This window comes from Micropterus dolomieu, linkage group LG23 (genome assembly GCF_021292245.1).
Source record: "Micropterus dolomieu isolate WLL.071019.BEF.003 ecotype Adirondacks linkage group LG23, ASM2129224v1, whole genome shotgun sequence".
NCBI lineage: Eukaryota > Metazoa > Chordata > Actinopteri > Centrarchiformes > Centrarchidae > Micropterus > Micropterus dolomieu.
Genome location: NC_060172.1, coordinates 25,790,678 through 25,814,933, shown reverse-complemented (window position 1 = coordinate 25,814,933; position 24,256 = coordinate 25,790,678). Strand labels below are relative to the sequence as shown.

General features: G+C 39.6%; 1 protein-coding gene across 3 annotated transcripts; it reads right to left on the bottom strand.

The window, feature by feature from the left end:
* Positions 1–3,034: 3,034 nt before the first annotated feature.
* On the bottom strand, positions 3,035–19,210 carry tbc1d8b (TBC1 domain family member 8B). Of its 3 annotated transcripts, XR_006823159.1 has the most exons (22): positions 18,989–19,210; positions 16,496–16,606; positions 15,758–15,876; positions 15,235–15,460; positions 14,509–14,749; positions 13,732–13,939; positions 13,449–13,616; positions 13,168–13,329; positions 12,740–12,890; positions 11,858–12,072; positions 11,183–11,300; positions 10,797–11,082; positions 10,578–10,707; positions 10,396–10,494; positions 10,245–10,313; positions 9,899–10,139; positions 9,749–9,814; positions 6,962–7,054; positions 6,743–6,790; positions 6,541–6,638; positions 5,886–6,410; positions 3,035–4,373 (listed from the first exon to the last, which is right to left on the bottom strand). XR_006823159.1 is itself a non-coding variant. In XM_046040170.1 (21 exons), the coding sequence occupies exons 1-21, from the start codon at positions 19,113–19,115 to the stop codon at positions 5,976–5,978; spliced, it is 3,411 nt and encodes a 1,136-aa protein (XP_045896126.1). In that variant the 5' UTR covers positions 19,116–19,210; the 3' UTR covers positions 3,035–5,975. The 3 variants fall into 3 exon arrangements, 2 of the variants coding, with proteins under 2 accessions (XP_045896126.1, XP_045896127.1); XM_046040170.1 differs by having other exon boundaries at positions 3,035–6,410; XM_046040171.1 differs by lacking the exon at positions 6,962–7,054 and having other exon boundaries at positions 3,035–6,410.
* Between the last annotated feature and the right edge of the window lie 5,046 nt (positions 19,211–24,256).

The following is a 24,256-nucleotide window of genomic DNA, read 5'->3' as shown; positions in this document are numbered from 1 at the left end:
GTGGCAACATAATTCATTTAGTTCTGTTTATATGCTCTGTTCATTATTTGCATATTGAATTTCTAATGCATTGACATCCTACTTCCATATGGAGTAAAAAGCAAAGTGTGTTAATAATATCAGTGTAGGTAAGGATATACTGGCCTTTCGTCACCAAGCATGGAAAAGTTTTGGAAAGCTTTTAATGGTCTCATTTACTGGCCACGAAGCTCTCATCTTCAAAATGCATTATAACATAACCATTATAACCCTGTAATGGAGACCAGGGGTTCCATTACCTGAAATAGTCAACTGAGTATTAAGGTGGGGATTATTGATAAAGCAGGAGCCATACACATTGTTATTTTGATTATTTATGTAAATTGTGAAACATTTGATAACTGTCTTTGCTGTGAGTAGTTCCAGAGGGAGTTGCGGAAACACATGGAGATCTGGCCATCCTGCCTGTGTGGAAAGAAACCTCAGTCAGTGATAGTCAAGGTTCATGACATAGTATTGAGTGCTTCTACTCCATTCCAGTTAGTTATCAAATTAGTTTAAACAGATAAAGCAAACAATCTAAGTACTCGCCTCTTCCTGGTTGTCTCTTCATTTATAAATTTGTATTTATGTAAATATTCATTCTTTGTGCTCTATTTTTCTATGGTGTTAGGTAAATATTTATTATTCTACATGATGGTGGTCCCACCTATGTGGTTTTGTCCACTTAATTACCTGCAGTAGGGAGTGTATATAAGGCAGCTAGTTGCTTTAAGTGTAAGTTTGTTGCTTGTTGGTGTTGGTGTCTCATCGTGTCTGTATGGAAGACAATAAATGCCACTTTTGTGCTTTGCATTTTACCTCTTTCTCATGTCTCTCTCTTAACAAAACTTAAAGCCACCGCCGGACCATCGGACAAACCCAATGCCAGTATTTTTCCATAAAAAATGTCATACTTATTGTAGATTGTTTATGAGGTGGGACACTTTAAGGTTTTTGTGGGACCAGATCTGGACAGGAAGCATGTCCGGACTGTAGATATTTACTCTTTGTTATTAGGGGGACAGTCAGCTGTTGTGAGGGGGCAAAGAATTTAGAGATCTGTGGTTGAAGTCTGGAGCCTCTCTCACAACAATTATGACAGACACAATAAGCATTTACTGAGTCATAGCCACCTCATCCACTTTTTTTTATCAGCAATTGAAAGCTGGGGTAAATTATATTTTTATTATAATGATGTATCAAATGACAATTAGAAAGCAATATGACAATGAGAAAGAGGTCATTCATAGTGATGCAAATCACTCTGTTTTATGAGATTCAGCTCATTATTTAGCAGTCTAGCCCACAACTTTACTTGTTTGGTTCATTCTCACTGCTCTCATAGTTAATTGTAGCTGTTTTCAGCCACAACAGGAAGCTGTTTAGAGCAAAAAAATTTAAAAACCCACTGTACACTACCTGCTAAGCAACAAAGAGGGTACAGACAAACAGACAAAGTTAGAGAACAGCTTCATATTGGAGCATTTAGCAGCTAAAGAGGCAGATATTTCCCTCAGGAGTTGATAGAGACCAAAAACAGAGTTAAAAGAGGGTGACTATTGGACTTGTTTCAGACAACTTGGAACTCGAAAATTTCCGACCTCCTACTAGGAATAGTACAATGAACCACTGCTTAAAGTCAGAGTTTCTACTTGTGAACTCGGGGCAAATACATCTATCCCAACTCATGAACAAGCAGTTGTCTGACGTGACACAACAGTGGCAGCGCCCATGGAAGTGTACATTGTAAATGGTAAAGCATCAACTAAAAGGCAACATAAAGTATATTTGCCGGTTGAAGCATAACTCTTGCCTTGTTGAACAGTTATTCAAGAAAATGCCAAAACAATGTGAAAACATTAGGAAATCAGAAAAAATTCTCAAGAAAATCACACATCATTCTGCTGGTTTTGGGTGTGTTGTCTATTATTTTGGTGGCATTTGATCCAAAACTGAGCAAACAAGAAAATGTTGTGCATACTGTACAAGTCATAGCAAGATGCTGAATATCACTGCAGACTCACCATTTGACTGATCTACAAACCCTTTGCAACACTCGATATCGGCCATCTAGAGAATGTCTTTGTTGCGGTAGCGTCTGAAGACTTGTGGAGATATAGATGTTAATTGAATTAGCGTCTTCTGAAATTTCAGCTCTCTTCTTAATTTTTTTGAAGTTTGAAATGAGAAATGTCTAGAAATTTACATTTCTTGTTAAAAGCCACGCCCACCAAATTTTATGTATCAACTAAGTGACCCTAGATCGTACAAAAAGAATTTTAGGCAAATCCATGCAGCAAATTATGAGGTAAAAAGTGTAGTGCCCCCTAGTGGAAGAATATCCCAGGACTGCTCAGCGAAGCTCGGACCAAGCATCTGAACAGACACATCATGTTTGGTTACAATAGCTTAAGCCAATTTTGATTTACGGGCATTTATGTAAAATTATATGTAAAGACACAAAAGTAAATATTTATGAAAAAAAAGTTTCAGTTTGGAGGAACTGGCAAAACCGTTTGGGATGAGTTCACAAAAATAGGCTTTTGAGAAAAGTGATAAAAAGTCGCATAATTTGAAATTTTTAGAGCAGAAGACCATTGGAGCAAAGATGCAGATGTATCCAGAGATTATAATGATGAAAGAAGTTTTACTCTAAATTAAGACATTTTCGAGATAATTGCAAAAACGTAAAGTTGATTGTTATAGTGCCACCATGAGGTCTATTTTGTTTTTGCCTGAGTAGTGGATGAAATTTGAAACCTACCTGCCAATTTTGGTGAGTTTTCATACAGCAGTTTTTGGTGCCCAAACACTTTTAGCGGAGAAAAAGAAGAAAGAAGAAAAAGAAGAAAAAATACATTTCATACACTTCAACTGAAGGACAGATTATGAGACAGCTAAAAGGCCCCTCATTGACCCGCCGTTCTTTGCTGTGATGGCTTTCAAATTGTGTTTTTTTCAAAAGCAATTTTGACTTGGCCTTTTGATTCTCAAACAAGAAACGTTACAACAATGACAGTTCAGTTATCCATCCATGACAATATTTATTATACAATAAAATCCTACATAACTATCCTTATACAATGAGATGTTCAGATGCATATGGACAAATATGACAGATAATCCAAACAGGCAGAAGCTTATGACCCTTAAAACACAAACAAGTACCAGTTAACTTGTCATTTCATGTTGGTGTGTGTGGATCTAAGGTGCTTCAGGTGACACTCAGAATGACCCAAACCTTGTTATTCATACAGTTTTCACTCTTTATTCTGGTATCTTTGCATGGAGATTTAAAAAAAACAAATCACAATCAAGCAGGCAGACAAAAATATCTGCTTCGCATAAAACAAGCTTTCAATCAAAAGCAACAGACTATAAAATCTGCAGACTACATTTGCACATATAAGGACTTGGCAAACTTAATACAGGAGCTGGAGCATTATCCATGCCTGCTGTATACACTCTGATTTTAATGGCAAAACCATAGACCGTATATAAAAAGGGCAAAACAGACAGCATGCCAGGGAGATATTATCTCCTGTTCCTACAAAGTCATCTCTTTCTATTTTTCCCCACAAAGAGGACACCACAACCTATTTTGGGCAAAAAGAGCCATTTTTAAAAAGCTATGCCATAAGAAATACAATTAGGAAATTACGAATGCATCAGATTTGTTTGTCTTAACTGTTCTACATTGCTTATGTATAGACCAACAACGAATTCTTGAAAGCGGTTTGTCAAGTCTCTTTTTATATGATTTCTAATCTTTAAGATATTATCAAATGATCAGAAATACAGTAAGCATGCAATAAACTGAAAAGAAAAACTCAACACTACAACTACAACACATGATCTGATAAGGTCGTAATTTGCATTTTATGATCATTTCTCAAGTCATAAGTTCAGAGATGTTACAAATGCAGCATGAAACTTTTTTTGAAACAATTTTGTTTAAACATTTATCATGTAAACAGATTTCAGTTCTAATGACTAATGGATGTTTTCAAGCTGTTTATTTTCAATGAGTATTGAACTCACAATGCAAGTCGATTAACCCAATAATTATACAATAAAATACATTTCAGACTGGTCCTAACATCTGAAGTGAAAAATTAAGGACTTACTTAACAAAAAACAAAACATTCCAAGCAAATGGCAAAATAATGATTGAAAACAGAAAATTGCACTTGCACTTAAGGAGCTTCTAAAAAAAAAAAAAAAAAAAAACCCAAACACCTATTTCCTACACAAGCAGAGATAAAGCTCCATAATGTTTTGAATTTGGCCCCTGGAGGTGACAAGCTGCAGCTCAAGTGGTTGTGACCTTTGGAGTCCAAAGCCTTCGAGATCTGGCAGAGAGAGATACAGGCATTTCTACAACTTGTGAATCTCAAACAACTGTGCAAATGATTCACTTAAGATAAAAAGCAGAAAATGCTCAGATAAAAAGAAAACTGAAACACTGTAAATTGAGCAGTGATAGTTGCTGTTCATTAGCATAATGTAATGTAATCCTGTAACTATGCTACACATGCTCTATATTTTAATGTTACAGACATTTGTAAGCTATGTATAACTCAGTCATATACTATATATGTCCCTGGTCGAAAAATATCCCTTTTGTCCCTTTTATTTTACACAAACTGCACCCTGAGATTTGAAACAAAAATGTCCTTCAAAAGGTTTAAGTTGTGTCCACAACAGTCCACTAGCTCCTATCTTACATTGTAAATACTAGCCTCATGAATACAATAATCAAACGGCTATTGAACTGACCTATATGTACAAAATGCTGCACTTATACGAGAGCTTAACATCCTATGTATGCTTTAAGACAGCCATAAGCAAATAGCACATCAACCAATCGCACTGTGAAGATCACACACAGCTTATTTTCATAAGCAGACACAGGAGACTTACCTACAGCAGCACTGTGAAATTCTACTTTACCTTTACAAATCATAGTTTCCAGTATGACACACTTGAAGTCACGTTATTAATATTCTAACTGTGTGTGCTGTCGGAGGAAAAAGACGGATGAGTGCTCTGCGGCAGTACAATATCCTCTCTTGTGTATTATTGCAAATGTTTGATACCATGATTGAATTGTCTCTGCTCCCAATAAAATGCATCCAACGTCCTCATTCAGAGAATCTCTGAAATCAACTTATGGCTTCCGGGGATGACACTACTGTGTGTCCTTACTCACTGTTGTACTGTTTATTCTGTGCCCTGTTTAACTGAAAAGCTGGTGTTTCTCACAATAAGTTGACATTTACAGAATAACACTAATATGAACTCACAGGACACGTTTAGTGTTTCACTACAGTAGTGACTAGTATGAAGGAGAATCTTCCTGTGGACTCTTGTTTAAGTAATTTGTTATGGAGCTGTTCCACAGCATGACATCAGAGACAGAGGGAAGGACAAACTCTTCTGCCATGTTTCTAAATACAGGGAACAGAAGTGAATGTCCCTTATACAATACAAAACTATACTGTGTGTGCCCCATGGCATATAGGGGGAGAAACATTTTTAAACTAAACTTGAAATGCAAAGAATCTGAGGCTTCATGAGAGAACAAAATTCATCACAGAGGTTGAAAATGCATAATCAGATTTGAAGAACGACAGCATACAGTATGTCAGTATGAGGTGTTGGTCAGTAGACCATTACAACAGTGTTTGCAGTGTTTTAAAGATGCTGTGTCTCATTTATTCCATCTGTCATCGTTGCTAATCATCGTCTGCCTAACTTCCAAGCCACACACACACAGACACATATATGTTGTGCCCCAGATATTAAAAGCTGATGTCTCCTCTTCATTTACAGTAAGACACCGCTTCAAACAGTAAACTTACTGTCTGCCCTATCCGAGTGGAGAAAAGGAAATTCATGGTGACTTCTGGGTTTGAATCAGAAGCAAAGTATCAATTCACTTATGTATCCTTTCACTTATTTGCCTTTAACTTCAGCTGGCCAACCTTAGCTTGTCCCAGTTTTGCCTGAACGTCGACAGGCCTTTCAAAGAAGCTGACTATGGCCGGCTCATTGAGCAGAGAGGCCAGAACCTGCTCGAACGAAAACGACCACTCCATCTCTGATAGGTTGGGCCCTGCATCCTGACCGTGGCGGGAGCCGGAGGTGTCGGAGCTCTCCGGGGTGGTAGAAGGTCCTTCGGTTGAAGACTCCACCGCAGCAGCAGCAGCAGTGTTGGAAGGCTTTGTGGACTCTGTCGGGCTGCTGACCTCCTGCAGCCTCCGTCCTACCTCTTCCATCCTCAGGAGGAGGCTGGTCACATGGGCCACAGCTCGGTACAGAGACTCCTCCTCTGGATCGCCATGAAAAATGTTGTACAGGGTCTTGGAGAACTGGATGAACTGAGTCTGAGATAGAAAAAAAAAAAGAAGGAACATGCAGGTGTTGTATTTCATCTGATAATTGGACAGATTTGCGTTATGTTGTTGTAACATTGTGATGTTAACTTCTAACTCTAACTAACACAGATTGAATTACCTGATTAATTCGAGGTAGGTCCCTGATTGTTTCCTCTTTCTTAAGTATTTCATTTTGCCATTGTTTCAGGTAGGCCTGCAGGTCCACTTTTCCTCTACCTGTCAATTTCACACACAAACTCTTCACTACCATGGCAAAAATGCCAGAGTCCTCCATTTGTCATAGCAATGGAGTGTTTGTGATAAGTTGGGTGAGATACTACCTCTTTCAGGGCTTTTTCTTATCACACCATCTTCAGGAAGATCAAAAGCTGAAATACATAAGCAACATGTTAACAAACTATATAGAGAAATGCTTCAACAACCATCAATGGATTCAAGGATATCAGGCAAGCACCGAGGCACAATTATGACAGAATTTAGGAGGAAAGGTAAAAGTGCAATTTTCATTTTAAATGAAAAGAAAGAGTAAAGAGGCTAACCAGCGAGTCTACGCAAGTGAGAAGAGTCTTCAGTCACTGGAATAAAATGCTGGATTCTTTGATCCTTTAAGTGCAAAGGACTACCTGTGAAAGCTAGAAGATACGGACTGTGAGTGCATTCAGATGAAGGATGAAGAGACAGAGGTGATGAGCAATGCAGATGAAATCTGTTAAAAGATTTGATGAAAGATAACACAGATGTACATATAACATAGTAATCAGTGTATTAGACAGCCTAATGGGATCACATCCAACAATCCTGGAACAGATTATCTCTTTGTGAAGTTTCTGGTGGCACTGAAAAAGATTCAACTCTACAGATCATGTTGCAGCTTATACTGTAGGTAGTGGTGTTGTAATAGACTGCATTATATTTAAATGTATTCATACTAGTATTTATTGCTGCTCTTACTAGTATGTATTGTCAGTTGTAGATCTGTATTTGATGCTCTGTTGATGCTTGTATGTTGTTCCTCAAATGTAAGTCGCTATGGATAAAAGCATCTGTCAAATGAGTAAATGTAAATGTCATAATAATGTATTTACATTAGAGAGGGTGCAAATAACCGGGTAACCCATTGGCATGTACAGTATTATAAAATGTTTATAAAGACACACGCTTATAACAAACTAAATAAATTCAACATCCTTCTGTGCAAAGATAATGGTTTTGAAACTAAAATAAGGCCTGTATCATTTTAATTACTCGCTCTACTATTATCTGAAATGTGCTACAGTTCTATGCTCCGGCCCCCACCAACAACTGTGTGTGTATGTGTGTTTCTGTGCGTGCATGCATGCGTATCAGTTTGCGCTGCCAGATTAAACAATTACCCTCACAAGCCAGCAGTGTCATTATATTTGCCCGATAGCTTTGTGCTGGCACAGACGGGGCATCGCTGTGTTGGTTTGTCAAAACAGCTGTGCCATGAGATTTGTTGCTGATATTCAGGCTCCAAATAGAACGAACCTTAATGATTATGATGACCTTTCCTCAATTGCCAGACTCAGGCAAGATTTTCACCTAAAATCTAAAATTTTATTTAAAATCCAATAGGCAGATGGACATGAAATTTATTTATAACACTTTGACGCTCCCCATGGGATCTCTGTGAAATTCTGACCTTTCCCATGTGCCAACAATTAGTCAAATTATCACCTTTGTACACAAGATCACTTAAGATCGGCTGTGACAACATTTACACTAAATTTCAACTAACACACAACATACAACGTAATGTAATAGGCCATTTGCCATAATGTTCATGCTCCACAGATGTATAACTGTTCCCAATCCTAGGTTTATCATTTTTAGCACTCCTGTAATATTTCATACTGTGCACAACACTTCAGCCTTTAGAGAAGCTGTGGCTATAAGTTAAAAAGGTACAACAAGACATTTTGCTCTCCATACAACCAATAAAGACATTGATGATGTCACTGTGTAGTTCTCCCTCCCTGATTGGAGCTGATAAGTGAATACAGCTGCTGTGCTGTGTGTTTCGACTGAAAAACCTGCAGACTCTCAGCTCTAAATAGCACATGATTCCATTTCCTTGATTAATGGAGCGTTTGGCCCAGTTCCAATGTCAGACATTGATGTGGGCTCCTCAGTCCATGAGGGCTCAGTGCTGTCCCACTGCGAAATCAGCAAGTGTTTGAGGTCTCAGTGGTTTCATTTTTCAGCTCTTTCTGCACACTTACTATAAGTCCTCAACTCTGCAGACATTGCTTGAGGGAAAAAACCCACAATGCATGCAATGCATTGTGACATCAAAAATGGTGATAACAGTGAGAGTAAGAAGCGTGAAATATCAGTTTCACACTTTGCTGTGCATAGAAAACATTACTGTCCAGGTAAAATTATCACAAAAGTGCTTTCCCACTTATCAGATAGCGTTTGGAGCCCTTACGTCCTCCTGCATGCAGACATTTCTAGTGATGTCACATGTGACGTTGATTAAAATCTGTGGAGGTTCAGTACTTAGGGCTTAAGGGGGAATATTGGAACTGGACATCTTGTTTGGACTGTAGCACCAGGATGGGACCTGTCCTTGGTGCTGAAGCAATGTGCACTCTCCTCGAGACATAAAACAAGCTTTGCTGCTTGACGTTCACAGCCTGGCGGACCACAGACGGTGACTCAGTACTCTTCTGCCACTAAGCTGTCAGTTGTAATTTGAGCATTTCATCCTCACCGCAGATCCTATTTGTGGAGCAACTAGCCCACTGCAACATGCCCTTACAGCTCCTTCCACCCAATCGTTGCCATGGCAAAGTTCTTTCACCCAACATAGACTATTCTTACCCCTGCCTTCAAGCACACACTGCCACATCATGCAGACGAGAGCCACACAATCAAGGACAGTTTCTCCCCCCAGGCAATGTGTGCACTCAACAAATGCTGAGTTATGGACTGGATTATTTAAATCACAACTCATACATTCTCTCTAGCCCTGTAGACCACAGACAGATGCAACGCTATCTGACCTTGTGTTTTACTGTATGTCTGCTGCTGTGGTGTTATTGCTGTCATGCAACAGCAGAATCCAGTCTGAAAACATTTGCTGTACTTGAACTTTGAACCTGCTGGAGCACATGCTCACTGTAGATGTTGATGATACACTAACACAAATCTATATTGTCGTTCACAAGAAGAGACAGAAAGATGTGACAGAAACAACACAATTGGTTAGGGGTTACAGATGTCACGTGAGAAATGTTATTCTTTTTTTAAGCGTCATTTTGATTTGCTTCTGCTGGCTTTATCACTTGTTTATCACTCACCTGGTGGCAGGTGCAGCTTGAAGAGGAATTTCAGCTTATTTGTGAAAGATCCACTATACAAAGTATCTGCGGGAGAAGTAATTTGAAGTTATAGCAGCGCTGACACTGAGATTTAACGGCTGCATTGGTGCAGCGAACGAGTGAACTTACCAAGGGCACTGCAGAACTCTTTAAAGTTGACGAGGCCGTCCTGGTTCTCGTCTATCAGGCGGAAGATCCAGAGGGAGAGAGTGCTTTTGGTGGTGCAGAAAGCCCAAGGCTCCAGCAGGGAGAAGAGCACGCTGAACTGTTGGAAACCCAGCTGATACTGCTCCAAATAGGCCAGGCTGGGGTCGTGATGGAGAAGAGCCGGACTCTTCATTGTCCAGTAGCAGCTGAGGAAATGCTGCCTCTGAAAATAGGAAACAAAGAAAAACATGATGTGTCTATTTCTCATTTCTATATGACTGTTTACATTTTTGTGTGATGACACTGGAGATACTGCATCATGACTCACTTTGAACAAGTTATAAAGCTCATCAAGGTGTGAGGCACTGAATCGGACTTCTTGGGACACCACTCGAATCTGAAAATAGATTTAAAGTAATCCTTAAAACCTCAGTAACAATGCAATTACACTAACTCCTGTAAACTCAATGGCCACTTACAACATTTTGTTTGGTTGTATCCTCCAGTGTCTGGATCACATGCAGTTTGTTTCTTTTCCGTGAGCTCTCAACGTCCTCGGAACGGATATTTCCATATTTCTAAAAAGGAAACACAATTAGTTAAATAAACCACAACATAGATGTCACTGAATGAAACCTGACCTGGAAAAATGTTGCAGTACCTCGTAAGCCTCTCGGATCAGTTCACTAATATCCACATTGAAGTGGGATGCTTTATCGTTATTGCCCACTGAAGCTTGCTGAACTGTTGGAGGCAACGGACTGTCTTTGTTTGTCACACTGTCAAAGAATCTGAAATAACACCAGAGAAAGAGACAATCATTTACACAGCAATACTATTTAAAATACATCCGTCCTGCTTTGTTGATATGCACACGGACTTGTTGAGGATGGTGACGGCCTCTGCGTCGTCATGGCAGCTGATCAGAGCCTCCATGTTGTAGTCCAGCACTGCCAGGCCGAGCTGCAGAATGGCTTTGATGCCGTCAAAGAAAAAACAGTCCACCACGTTCACGGCGCTCTCTATGGGTAGGACACTGATGAAGAGAGTGAGAAACCAGGACAAGGACACGGACGAGAAGAAACTCAGGTCTGTCATGTGCTCCACCAGCTGGGGGAGGTTTTCTCGAATCAGATCCTCAAACACCGCTTGGTCGACCAAAGCGCCTGAAGAGAGATCGGCAACATTTCAGAGTGCGTCCTGAAATCTCTTGTCCCACAGACAGTAGGACAATATGACAATAGCATCCTCTGCTTTCCCTCTCACCAATAATTCGGCGGTTAAAGTAATCCGGCAGCATCCTCTCGCAAACGGCCACCAAGAGCCAGAAAGCCTCCTCTTCTTTTGCGTAGAGCAGCAGAACTGAGGTGAGAATGTTCATGGCCTGAACAGGGGAAAAAAAGGACACTTTAAAAAAAACAGACTATTTCAGTTGTAAGAATAAGGTTAAATACAGAGAGGTTGTCAGTATAAAAGGTGTCTGTGTCAACAAGGTTTTCTGGACAATCACAGCCTTTTGAAAAAGTTGAAAACGGTTATAGATTACGTGTGGCCTTTGAGCTACTTAAAAAAAAAAATAAAAATCACTCCTCAATGTCATGAAAAGACCAAGCACTGTAAAGGAAATGGGGTTTAAAACCATATGGGTTAAAAGTTTTTGTGGAAGCCTGTCACCTGTCAAAAAAGAAAAAACATAGGATAATCTCACATAAATTACCACTAGAAATGAAGAAATAAAGAATGAATGTATACTGGTTAGACACTTCCTGGTTATTGTGTTTTTGTGTGTATGTTTTTCAAATTCATCATATTTTTCTGTGACAAATATTCTGGCTAAATACTGTAGTTGGCTAATGACTGTTCCTGCATTTTCAAGAACTTGTAGGGGTTCAGCCACAGCTTATCTGCCTGTTAAAATCCAGCCTAAAGAAATCAAAGTACCTGGCAGTAGCCGATTTTAGGATTCCTGTATGCATAGGCAGTAAGGACTCTGCGTAGGGCTGAGATTCCGGTGTCACTCTGAAAGGCAGGGTGCTCTGGAAGAGAGCGGTGTAAGTCTCTCTCGATCTCATCTGTAGCCAAAGTGCTTGTGCCCAGAGACTGTTCGACCAGCTCGGTGTAGTAGCCGGGGTGAGTGGCCATGTCGTTGACAGCTCCTACACAGGCAGAACCACAGTCAGTGCAAAAACAGATTCTGCAGATATCCCACACCAAACATGTTTTACTTAATTATTTATGTTGAGCGAGCACTTGACTACTTAACACTTTCAATCATGTAGGGCTGTACTGAATAGTTTGAATCTTCATTTATCCTACACCAGGCTACACCAATATTATTAGTATTAAACTATTTGTAGAATTAGACTCCAGTGGTGGCTGCGTAGGATTGTTTACCACTCATGTGATCCAAACATTTTCAATGACTCCACAAGTACAAAAGTCAAAATATACTGAAAAAAAGACAGATTTCCTAAATTAAAACTTGTTTTTATGTAGCAAAATCTTCTGTTTTGATCCCATATTCGTTGGCCTTTAGCTTTTTCAAAAACAACCTTTTCACTGCTGATTAGCCTCATAAAAAGATTAACTCATTTAGTCCGATGAATCACTTAATGTTGATTTATTTCTTTTCTTTTCTTTAGGGTGATGACATCAGAAAATGACAACAGACATTCAAAGCTTCATCCAAAAGCTCAATAGAAGCTTTGAATGTGACACTCAGAACACCCCTACACTCATGCGAGACTTTGTTAACAAATCACTGACACTGCAGGTCACTCACTGTAGATCACATGGCGAGAGTAATGTCTGCTGTGTAAATACCTGAGAAAAGCATCCACAGCTCTCCCCTCAAGGTCTCAGGAACACCACGAACAATCAAGTCTCTTGTCTTCCTGTTGAAAAACATACTCGTGCCGCGTCCATATTCAGAGAAATGGATGTTCCAAGACTGTTCCTTCATCTTTTCTTTAAGCTGTCAAACACACAGATGGCACACACCACAGTGATATCATAAATGCCCTGCAACTCTGTTGAAACTCAAATGAACGCTTGATTTTTATTTATGTCCAACCCTGAATTGATTGGACACCCACCCACACACCCTCATCCTGCAGAACACAAGGAGGTTTCTGGTGCATTACAGTTACATCAATATAATCCAGTCAGACTTGTAAGTGAATATGGTGGTTTTCCACAAAATGCCAGAGCCAACAGGAGTTATGTTTCATTTGAATTAAATTTATATTTACCATTTTAGGGTCAAGGTTTTCAAGATCCTGGGGGTGGAAAACAGTCATGAGCGCCTCAGTGCTTACAGCCTTGCTGCAGTCTTTCTGTCCAACCATTAGTGTTACGTCCTCTGGGTTGTCTTCAAAGTGGTTGATGAGTGACTGGCACTCTCCTCGTATGGCCTTAGTAATAAATACATATCATTTTTTTATTGTCAGAAATCACTGCGAACTACAGAATGAACACAAGTGTAAGTCAAAAGTACAGCGGCCAAATTTAAACAACAGCCAAAACACGTTACCTCTGACGAAGCAGAGTGCTGAGGGCTGGCACTAATCCCACATCTGCTACGGATTGTGTTAGCAAGCCTCTGGTAGTCCCGCACCTCAGAGAAACGCAGCGCCCTCTTGCCACGCACACACACCGTTAAAGCCCTGCTGCTGGATTCTGGCTTCTCAACATTGACGACCTGGGAGATGGCAACGTTGGCAGACCAGTCAGTCACTTGCAGAAAATTTTCTCAGAATGCAGGGCGTCATTTGAGACAGCACGTTTTCATCAACACCGCATTTGTTTCACTTTACCTCTCGCATTGGAATGATGACATGGCACTGGCTTCCATCCTGACTGGCGAAACACAGGTAGTTCTCAGACAGACAGATCTTGCCAAGTGTGTTAAAGTGGCTGAAGGGCACCCACAGGAAGCTCTCATGCACCTCTAACAGATTTTCCTCTTTGGGAAGCCTGAAAAACGTCCGGAACTGCTCACTCTTTGCATGAGCTTCTAGGCCTCTGTGGTGGAAGAAAAGCAGAAAGTAATGTCATGAGAAGAACATCATGTTAAAGTTATAGAAGAACATGCTTTAAGCAGCCTCACAATAATCTATTTTGTGCTCTTTGCGTTCCATCAATCAGTAATTGGAATATTAAGTTATTTCAGTACCTAGGGGTGTTTTAGATCATTACAAAAATATATTATTACATATACTGTATATCATAGTATGGACAGGTAGATTATTTTGCTGAAGGTCAGTTTCTAAATTGCCCTGTTGTATCATTCTAACCTTAAACTACAGCATTTAGAATTTAAATGTCTAAATTACAAAATGTGATTCTAGCAGTTTAACGTAAAATAAAAAGCCTAAATATTTAGTCAAAATGGTCAAAGTAAACAACTACAGTAAGTAGTTTTAAAATACCTGGCACTGGTATTGCCACGTACCTGCCACTTCAGGCTGGTTAAAACAAACACAAATGCTACTTGACTCAAGTCAGACTTTGTTTACTCTGCTTTTTCAAGTTGGCAGCCAGCACTAACAGGATCATGTAAAGCTGTGTGCAGTGTGGCTGTCAGACAGTACCTCTTGGTAATTTGCAGGGGGTCGGAGAGCGCTGGCTCTCTCTGGAAGGCCTCTTTATCAAAAAGGCGCTTGATGGAATAGTCGGCCAGCTGTTCCATGATAACAAATGTTTCATTAAGGTGCAGCAGCATGGAGAAGTAGTGATCCTCCCCATGAGCCAAGACGTGGATGCTCTCAGTCAGAATAACGTTAGAGGTTTTCTCCAGCCTCCAGATCTCATCCCAGGAGATGACCAGCTTCACTGCAGAGTCAGCACAATAAATTAAAATTAAAATCAAAATCAATGATAAAAATCTCACAGTTCCAAGGACAAAGATCTTGAATGTGTTGGTAAATGGGTGTCCAGCATTGTATATAATATGTGAAATGCATTGCAGTAACAACATACTTCATGGTACTGTTATATAGGATTGCTAATACCAGAAAGTGAAAATGTTCATAGCATCATTGTGAAAATTCTTGAAATGTCACTCAGTGTCATGAAATTCAATGTTATCCACTATCCACACTGCTTTTTAAAGCACTATGAGGTCTGCTTATAATGGCTTTTTAACAATTATGGAAGCTGTCATTACCTAGAGCTATTTTCTAATGAAGAAACGCTCAAAGAATGTTCCCTTCACGCCATAAAAGCCCACTACAGTGGCTGTTAGGAGCTGCCACAGTCTTTGTTACCACCTAGCAACATTACCACTCATGTTAATAATTGGCACAGAAATGGCTTACCCTCAGATCCCAGCAGGTATGAATAGAAGCACAGGAAGTTTGTGCTGAGGTAGAGCCAGCCCTGGCAGGGCACTTTGCCTTTCCAGTAGCTGCATGAGTAATATGTGACCAGCTTTTCCTCCGGCGGCAGCTCAAACCACTTCTCAAACTTAAAAAGTGCTTCTCGGAACTTCCCAGGATCGTCCTCCAGCACTAGGGACATCTTACCTTCCTCAGCGATAAGACCCTAACACATTCAAAATTGAGGGTTATGATAACAGAACAATGCATCATCTTCCTTAAAGCTGCTCGAATCATTATCTTCATATCAACAATGGAAACAATGACTGTGTGGAATCTGAAAGGTGCTACTCGTGACAAACCCACACATACTCACTTAGTGGCCAGAAAGATGACTCCAAATAATCAGGTTTAACAAGATTTAAGAGAACAGTATTTCATAGTAATACAATTACATTGAGATTATCACGAGTCCCCAGTAAAAAAAAAAAAAAAAAAAAAAAGGATTTTCATAAATTCTTACTCTAATCTTGCCCTGCACAAAGCTGGTGATGTCTTCACTGGAGTCAAAAACAGCAAGTGTCCTCATGATGTTCTGCTGCAGCCAATCCCAGTGCTGACCAATCTCCTCTTTGGTGACACCTGACCCAACATCAAGAGAGAAAAAAAAACTCATGTCAGGCATCATGTTTGGGTTTTTATATTGATCTCTGAAGGCTAAAATACTTGTTTTAAAGCTAAAAGAGTCTTCGTGACAGGAGAAGTAACGCTCTTTTTACAATAAAATCATTTAACTTTCACTTGGACAATATCGGCTTCATTGTGGTTGTGATTTCATTCTCCTATACTTCAGTGTTTTGACAGTGCAATGTTTTCATGCAATTTCAACATATGACTCAATATGCGATATCTTCTAGGCCAGGGGTTTTCAAAGTGTGAGGCAGGCCTCCCTAGGGGGGCTCCAAATAGTTTCAGGGGAGGCTCAGTGAATGGAAGTGAAACAATATTACATTACTCATTGCATGCGTTATCAAAAGAAGATCACATAGAATAGCCTACATGTGTGAGAGTTCAGAGATACAGTAGTTTGTGGGACCTGTTTTCCCCCCTTTCAGACTCAGAAACTAATAAATGCCTTAGGACAGGTCTGAAGGGAGGCCTGCAGTCTCAGACTTTGAAAACCCCAGTTCTAGGCTACCTAATCATTTGACAGCACTATTGACATGTTTGTCAGAATAAGATGAAAAATACAGTGACATACCGCATGCTATTGACCAATAAACTTGTGAGTCTGGTGTGTGGTGTAGAATGCGGAAGGGAGCAACTTTGGATGTGGAGTCCAACACAGTATCCAGAGTTCCCACAAGGAGGCCTGTAACATACATTACATTCTTATTATAGTATGGGTTAGGTTAATGACCTTTGGAAATCTGAAAGACAAATTTCTGATTTAAATACGATATTCAAGAACCTATGAATGAAAAAAAAAAACATATTAAAAAGCCTAATTATTTAGACCACTGACCAATCACTATGTTTGTTAACTGATCACATGTTTAACTGCTGTGTTTACTGCTAAAAAAACATTTGACAGCATCATAAAATATAAAATATAAATAACTTAAGCTAGCTCTGCGACTGTCTTGTGTTGGACTGTGTATTAAGACTTTTCAATCAATCTTTTATTTATACTTGTAGATTGAGCCTTTATCCTCACTCTGACTGCGGAGAAACGATAGATCCCCAAGGTCCATGTCAGAGCCGCACAGCTAAAATTAGCAAAATCTGTTAACTTTACAACATCTCTCTGACGTGCCCTCCATGAATAATTAACAAGGTCACAGTGAAACCACACTCATGATGATGTCCTGCATCAGCATTACACAGGCCTGCCTGCTGAACATGGATCAGCCCCTCCGTATGTTCTACTGGTGACCTGCTAAGTAGTGAAGGATTCAAAAGGATCAAACACAGTTCACGTAGTTTATGTTCTCATCAGTGTAGAACAACATCACCCAGTAGAGGTCAGACTTAAACACATAAAAGACATGAGACATAAAAGGCTCTTGTGCTGGAGAGGGCTTCAAGTGCAGCATGCTATGTGCATCCAGGTAGTATTTAACCTCCACTATCATTAAACCAGACACTCAGGACATCGGCCCATTTGTTTTCAGCTAGAACACCAATCATTATCACTCATTATCTATTAATTACCTTACAGCTGTCAGACTGTGGCATGTGATTAGAAACAGCAGGTTACAATCAATGGTGGTATGACAAGCTTTTATACAGGTGACAATGGCATCAGAGATCCAAGTTCGTAAGGAACAGCATGCAGTTACACAACAGGTTGTGTCTAAATCAGAAACTCAATGGGGGGTTCAGTTGGAATTGATGGCCTGAGGGTGCACTTGATTTTGCATAATTTAAAAAGGAGAATGCCACTACTTTTTCAGAGTTCACAGATTATTGTTTTGTAAAAAGCAGTTTCTAACAGTTAAGCTTTGTTACTTTGAACAGTTATTGTCCATCCGGGGTTATTTGGCTTACAATGAGGAAATGATACAAACAATTTTTTAAAAAGTTGAATAGAAAATTAAAATAGAAAATCAGTAAGAATCAAAACAAAAATAAATCAAATTAACTGAATAATGAATAATGGAGAGGGCAGTCTTCTCCAAGACATCAGCAGGTCTGCTAATAAAATGTCTAGCTGGTTCTATATATAGGTTTTATATTTACATATTGTATATATGCACATTCCCACAGCAAGAAAACAGGGAAAGCTGTTCAAAAGATTTGTATAGTAGAGCGGTAATTATTTGTTGACAGAAAATGAATCAACTTTTATCATTTAGTAATGTGACAAGGAGGAAAAATAAAAATAATTAATTTGTGTTGGCTTCTCAAATCTGCCATTTTCTGTTTTATATTAGCTATATTATTATATTATTTGTGATAATCAACAGATTAATCAATAATGTAAACGATGCTTAGTTGTAGCCCTAGTCTGCAAAAACAATTTCCTGCGAAATTCCTCCATGCTAAAATTACGACATCTCATTTTAGCAAAGCTATGATATAATCAAAATTACAGTGTGACAACTCAACTAAGCATCAATGTCAATTTATTGTCCAGGGAACAGCAGTCTCTGACATTGCAGTGACATTATAAATTCAAGGGTTTTCTGTTGTATTTCTAGCCTCAGGGAGAAAGTAGTGCAAATGTTGACCTTTTTTGGGGGGGGGGGGGAGTGGGTATTCACATTTATTTTGCAGCAGCTAACTGACAGCTTGCCCTCTGTTCTGTCAGTTAGTTACCAGCTGGTAATGTAAATAAAGTGTAAATTTGACACAACGGCTCAAACTTTTTAGGCCTGTTACGTCCTGTAACCCAGCAGTAAACCATCAGGTAACAACTGTGACAACTTATCAAACCAAAAAAGCCAACATACTGACACGTGCACTCAAAGAGACCTTCACTCGCGCAGAATGGCGCGTCAACATGAGGAAGCAGCTGCTCGGTACGTGCACTGACTCATGTTATTTTGACACTCATACCTGTTGCTGTGAGGATATTTTCCTGTAGCTATACAGCAGCACCGCCCTATATATGGCAGACGGCACGTTAGCTATGCAAACGTATAGCGAGTTAACCCATTATCAGCTTGTTTGTTTTTTAATGTGGTTGGACGAAGCCGCAGGAGCTTGTCCCACACATGCGTGGAGGTGATAACATAACCGCTAACGTTACCTGTCAAACCGCCTCCACCTTCTCCATACCCCCGTCTCCTTTGCAGTACGAAGTACTCATTATCCTTCTCGGTGACCCATAATTTAAACGCGTTTTTCAGCAGAATCTCGTCGGGTTTGAGCCACATGTTTCAAACGTCATGGAGTTATCTATCAAATCCACCTGACATGTCACGGTTATCTGTAACGTAGCCCCGACATCAAACCCGTGGACATTTGTTTGTGTCCGAATCCCTCCCTTCCCACGTCGACAAGAAATGCTGCCAAAGTTGCAAGGCATTCTGGGATTGTAGTTTCTGGGGAGAAGGCGGTCCTAGGACGTTGGTCCTCTGAGACCAGATATTTCATGAATGAAAAAGGAGGGGAAAAAAATAATAATTGAATCAGTTATATTTATTTCATAAGCAGCATAGGTTTTTTCTTCCAAACTGCAATATTTAAAAATATAATGCAAATCACATTTTTATTGCTTTTTCAACATATTTTTAAACATGCGCACTGTATAGGTGCAGCAAGATGGTATAGTATAGCCACATACATAGCCTATATCAACATATATATTGTGTGTGTCCCTATGGTGTCCACACATCAGACAGTGTGGCCCCAATTTTTCCAACTCTACTGCTATTTTCCAACAACTGTGTGTTGATGTTAACATAAATAGCCTACATTAACATATTTATACCTGGTATCTCCCTGACCAAGGCTTATCAAAGACACAAGACATAAAGTATCTACACTGTAAGGGAGGTAATGACATCAGATCAGCGTATCTGTAGCACCACTGTCCATATCTAAATGATTGATCAGTTTGATTGGCACTGTCTAAAGGCTTCTTAGGGACCAACTGAACTTCATTCTGGGCACTACTTTAAGTGGGTTCTAAATGCAATGTAAACACTAATATGCCCTCATAAACATCAGCAGGTCTTGATGAGGGACCCCTACAATACATTTCTGCTCACTGATACATTAATGATTTGAGTAACATGAAGTGAATATAATAGAGTGTACTACCACCACTTGCTTTTATTTCGTTGTCTGTTTCATTCTATCTTCCAGTGATGCTAGTGAAACTTAAATAGCGATTAAGACTTTCTAAAAATGTTATGTGATCAACAAAAGGAAACTGTAAAACTGTACAAGTTAGATACAAGGGATCTATGAAATTATTATGACACATCTCATGGTGGCAATTAAGCACTTTAATGAATGTAAAAACAAAGTGTGTAATACTAAACATGGCTGAAGTGAACATGACTTGAACTTCATGCAGTCCCAAAAATGTAATACTGCCAGAATTAAATTATTCTTGCATCACTGAAGGAAATTAGAGTTTCATGGCTGATTCACTTGCCAGGAAGTTGAAACATTGATTTTTCTAAGAGCTCAGTAGTATGAATAACTGTGCCTCTCCTTTACCAACTAATATTGATGCTGTGAGTGGCACAGGTTAGTGTCAACTTCTGGCAGAAGCATTGTGACATGGTGAAATAAATGCACGGCAAAAAAGGGTACAGCTATGTAAAGTCCAACGGAGTGTCTGAAGCTACACAGCATGGCCAAAAGTATGTGGACACCCAAACATTGCACCCATTTGTGACTCCTGAACATCCCACTTCAAAACCGTGCGCATTAAGAGCCACCTTTCTTCTGGGAAGACTCTCCACAACATTTTGGAACCAGAGTGCAGGAACACTAGTGAAGACCACTTCTGAAGTGGGGTGATGAGGCCTGGCTCTTAATCAGCATTTAAGTTAATCCCAAAGTTTTGCAGTTGAGGTTGTCAGGCAAGTTAACGTCTTCCACACTAACTGTCAAAACTATTTCTTCATGGACCTTGATTTGCGTAAGGGGATACTGTGATGCTGAAACAGGAAAGGGCCTTCCCTAAACAGCTGCCTCAAAATTGTGCAATGTTGCTTTTCTTTCTTCATGTAATCCCAAACAGACTCAATTATATTGAGATCAGGGCTCTGTGTGGGCCATACCATCACCTGATTCATTGTTTCTTTCACTGTATGTTTGGGGTCGTTGTCATGCTTCAGAATATTTATGGGTCCAATCAGATGCCTCCTTGATGGTACTGCATGATGAATCTGAAGTATCCGCCTATACTTCTCATCACTGAGGAGACCATTAATTCTGACTAAATCTCCAACTCCATTTGCAGAAATACAAACTTGCAAAGAACCATGCTTCACTGTTGCCTGCAGACACTCATTCTTACACCGCTCTCCAGCCCTGCTGCAAACAAACTATCTTCTGCTACAGCCAAATATTTCAGATTTTGACTCATCAGTCCAGATGGGGCCAAGCCATTTAAATTTTATCTACAAGACCCACATTCTTTAAATCATCTAAAATGTTCAAAGCTCAGAAGATGATGTTTCTCCAGTATCCTACAGTAATGATATTGATTTGCCTTTTTATCCAGAATTCTTAATGTTGTTTTATACAAAAACTCTAGTAGTATTATTTCTCCAGCTTACCGCCAACATGCAATACAATAAGACATGAGGGAAATGATCATAGCATATATAAATATCTTGGTTGCATCCATGGCAAGGAAGAATCTATTCTTTTTAATTATCATATTCTACTTAATGTTTAAAAAATAGAATATGACACACACACACACACACACACACACACACACACAGTGTAAGAATGATAAAAGAATCCCTTCCTGACAGATGAGGTTAAGTTGCAATAATGTCATTTGGATTGCAGAGGGCCTGTTTGAGCTCTTCAAGCCCTTCCTCTTGCATTGGAAAGATAGAAAGTCAACTTGTCACCCTGTGTAAACATCACAAACTGGATAAAATAGCCTAACACAATATACGATATCATGTGCCAGAAGGTACAAGTTCAAAATTAAAAAAAGTGAGGATTACAACTTCTGTGCATTTTCAGTATCTTAGTCATAACACAGTAACACATATTTGCAGTGCATACAAAACCAATAATTTTGCCTAATTGTATGCTTGACTGATTAATTATTTAATAGGCTTCAGGACTGAACGATGCTGGGGCCGTCCTCAAGATATTTCCTGTACTCTATCAAAGATCGAAGATAGACTTTTGAAGCAAATCACTTCTGTGATGTTAACAGCACTAATATGAGCAGTTCTCACTTTATGCATCATGTAAGCAGCCAGACTACAAACAGTATTTACAGATGAGGCAGTATTGTGCAAAGCATGTGAATGTGTGTGTGCTGAACAGGATGTTTAGTGTTTTCTTATATTTGGGGTGGTGTATAATAAATGTGTGGTGCTTTATATTCATATTTAGGGTGCTGTATACTAGCATATAGGGAACTGTATTTTTGTAGACCAGTTCTCCTCAAGTTGTCTCATTAAACTGCCTGTTGCTTATGAGGAACTGCTGGAAATCTCTGATTGGATCCTTGAATGATTAATTACTTCAAAGTCTTCAGGACTGAACGGTGCTTAACTTGACCCGCATTTTCTACACATTGGTGAGTTGTTCTATACACTTATATCAAGATATTTCTTGAACTCCATCAAAGATCTTAAGACTTTTGAAGCAAATCTTCAAAGCTCATTCTCTGGATAATCCAAATCAACAATGTGATGTCAACAAGATTATTATGAGTAGTTAACACTTTATGCATCATCATCATGTGAGAATATGGAGAATACACACAGTATTTACAGATGTGGCAGTATTGTGCACAGCATGTGAATGTGACTCGATGCAATAAACTGAATTCAGAAACTTTATCAATTAATTTAAAATTTAAAAAATGTATTACCAACTTTTAGCCATAGAGTAAAATATGCACAGTGCATGCACTAACAGGATGTTCAGTGTCTTCTGAAACAGAAATTCAAATATCTATCCTCAAAAGCATATTTGGGATTATCTATAATAAATGTGGGGTTCTTTAGATTCATGTGCAGTATGCTAACATTTAGGGAACTGTATACTTTTCTGATTGGAAGACCAATTTCTCCTCAATTTGGCTCAGTTGGAACTTGTCCTCTGCAGAAGCTGGATGTCTCTCTCTTCTAATATGGGTTATTAATCATATTGCGTAGGATTGGATTATATGATTTCCTTTTATTTTAATTTTGGTGGTGACTATCTGTGAGTTGAGGGTTGACGTCACAGATGATGTCACCAGTTTTAACTCAATAAGCAAGGTCATTTGATGTAACTGGTCAGCGGTTTTGTTCCATCATTGAGACGTCATTAAGTTTCCGGCTGGCAGACATACCAACATGTACCCTGTTTCTACTGAATGACTGCAGCTAAGCAGGTTGGGGATTTGGCTTGTAATAGGATTGGAGACCTCCTGGGAAAACTAAGTTGGTGCTGGAAGAGGTATTGGTTGGCCAGTAGGGGCCAGTTTTCCCGTTGATCATAATAATAAAATCCCAGCGCAGCAATTGTGGACACTGTTCTGCAAGAGTGACTCACTGTGGTCAATAAAAATCCAGACCGTTCCGTTATCCTCTGCAGGAGCTGGATATATATCTTTCTTCCACTATGTGTTATTAATCAAGTTGAGCATGATTGCATCTATTTTAGTGGTGACTGTCTGTGAGTTGAAGGTTTACATCAAGATGATGTCACCAGTTCTATCTCAATAGCTAGACTGCTAGCTTCCGGTCAGATACAGTAGCCTGTCGGTTAGACCTGTACTAACCAGTTTCTAAGCAGTTACCAGATCTTGCCCTGGAGTCACCTGCAGAGAGACCCTCTCGGAGAGAGCATGGCCCAGAGTCGCCACAGCTCAGCTTCTCATCCTTGCTGCCGACCAGAGCTACAAGGGTTCTGCTGCCTGGTACCACAGAGATGGAGCTGCTCCACATGACAGAGAAACAGCTGTCCCGCTAACCAGAGTTCCGCTGGCCAGCTCCTCACAGATTCAGCTGATCAGCACTCTGACTATGTTGTCCAGCTTTACAGATATTCGCCTATGCAGCTCCACTGACATGAAGCTGTTCTAGCACCCCAGTTGTTCAGTACCACAAAAGGTACCACCAGTCCTGGTTCTCCATCTGCAAACCAGCTCCTGTATCCTCAGCCGTGGTCAAGCCTACACCTGCTCCTGGTTCCCTGTCAACAGTCTGGCCCACATTTGCATCATTTATTCTTTGTTTCCTGTTTTACTCACAATCAGAGTAAGTTTACCTCACCTAGAATATATGCACTCTGTCACTCTCTCAGACGCTTCTCCTTTAAACAAAATTATTTTATGTTTAGCTCTCTTGTCTGCAATGTTTTCTTTTCAACA